The following is a 1050-nucleotide window of genomic DNA, read 5'->3' as shown; positions in this document are numbered from 1 at the left end:
CAGATGCCTGCCACCATGCCTGAGTAGTTTTTGTGTTTTTAGTAGAGCCCTTGTTGGTCAGGCTAGTCTCGAACTCCTGACTTCAGGTGATCCCCCGCCTCGCCTCCCAAAGTGCTGGGATTACAGGTGTGAGTCACCACGCCCGACCTAATTTTTGTATTTCTTTGGTAGAAATAGGGTTTCACCATGTTGGCCCGGCTGGTCTCAAACTCATGTCCTCAAGTGATCCACCTGCTTTGACCTCCCAAAGTGCTGGGATTACAGGTGTGAGCCACCACACCTGACCAATGTGCTTTATTGAAGTAAAATTGATACTCAAAATTATATCTTGTTTTCATTTAACTCTTTAATAATATTAGGTGAAATTTTTTAAACTGCCATTTAGAATTTTGTGACTTGCCTAGTCATTATAGTATACCTAGTTTTCGTTTGAAGGGTTTTTTTTTGTTTTTTGGTTAATAATAATTTATGAAATAATCAGTATTACTCCTTGTGATATATTAGAAATGTATTTTTCTCCAACTTAAGAAAAGTATTTTAATAAAGAAAAATAGGCTACTTGTATAATTTTAAATTTAAAGAGTACTATGTGAACCTTGTGTGAAAACTAACTTTCTCTATTCCTCCTTAGGTTTTCTTTCTACCATTAAGTAATACCATCCTCAGCTGTTTTAAAGATAATTCCATTTTTGCCTGGGAATGTGACACACTTTTTTGCAAATATCAATTGCCAGCTCCACCTGAAAGCTCTAGTATATTATACAAAGTGTTTGCTGTGACCAGGTAATGTGCATTTTAAGACACTAGGAATATTTAAGAAATTTAATTTCTGGTAAAAAATTACAAATTTTCATTTAGTTTTTATTCAGTATCTTTTTGTCATATTAGAAAAAGTTACCGTCAAATTTAGATATGATCTGCTGACTTTTTTTTATTTTGCAAAATATCAAATATACACAAAAATAGAAAAATACATGAACCCCTAAGAATTTCTTCTTCTTTTTTTTTTTTGGTTTTTTGTTTTGTGTGTGTGTGTGTGTGTGTGTGTGT

The 1050-nt window shown here is 33.5% G+C and overlaps 1 protein-coding gene across 1 annotated transcript in view; it reads left to right on the top strand.

Moving 5' to 3' along the window:
• The window catches only part of TBC1D31 (TBC1 domain family, member 31), an 85514-nt gene that overhangs the window by 25353 nt on the left and 59111 nt on the right, over positions 1 to 1050 (top strand). The window contains exon 5 of the mRNA XM_011949296.1: positions 632 to 783. Coding sequence (XP_011804686.1) covers positions 632 to 783 — 152 coding nt within the window. The remainder of the gene's footprint in view (positions 1 to 631; positions 784 to 1050) is intronic.

The sequence above is a fragment of the Colobus angolensis genome, unplaced genomic scaffold (genome assembly GCF_000951035.1).
Source record: "Colobus angolensis palliatus isolate OR3802 unplaced genomic scaffold, Cang.pa_1.0 Scaffold295, whole genome shotgun sequence".
Classification (NCBI taxonomy): Eukaryota; Metazoa; Chordata; class Mammalia; order Primates; family Cercopithecidae; genus Colobus; species Colobus angolensis.
The sequence above is the reverse complement of the archived record's forward strand: the minus strand, read 5'-3'. Positions and strand labels throughout refer to the sequence as shown.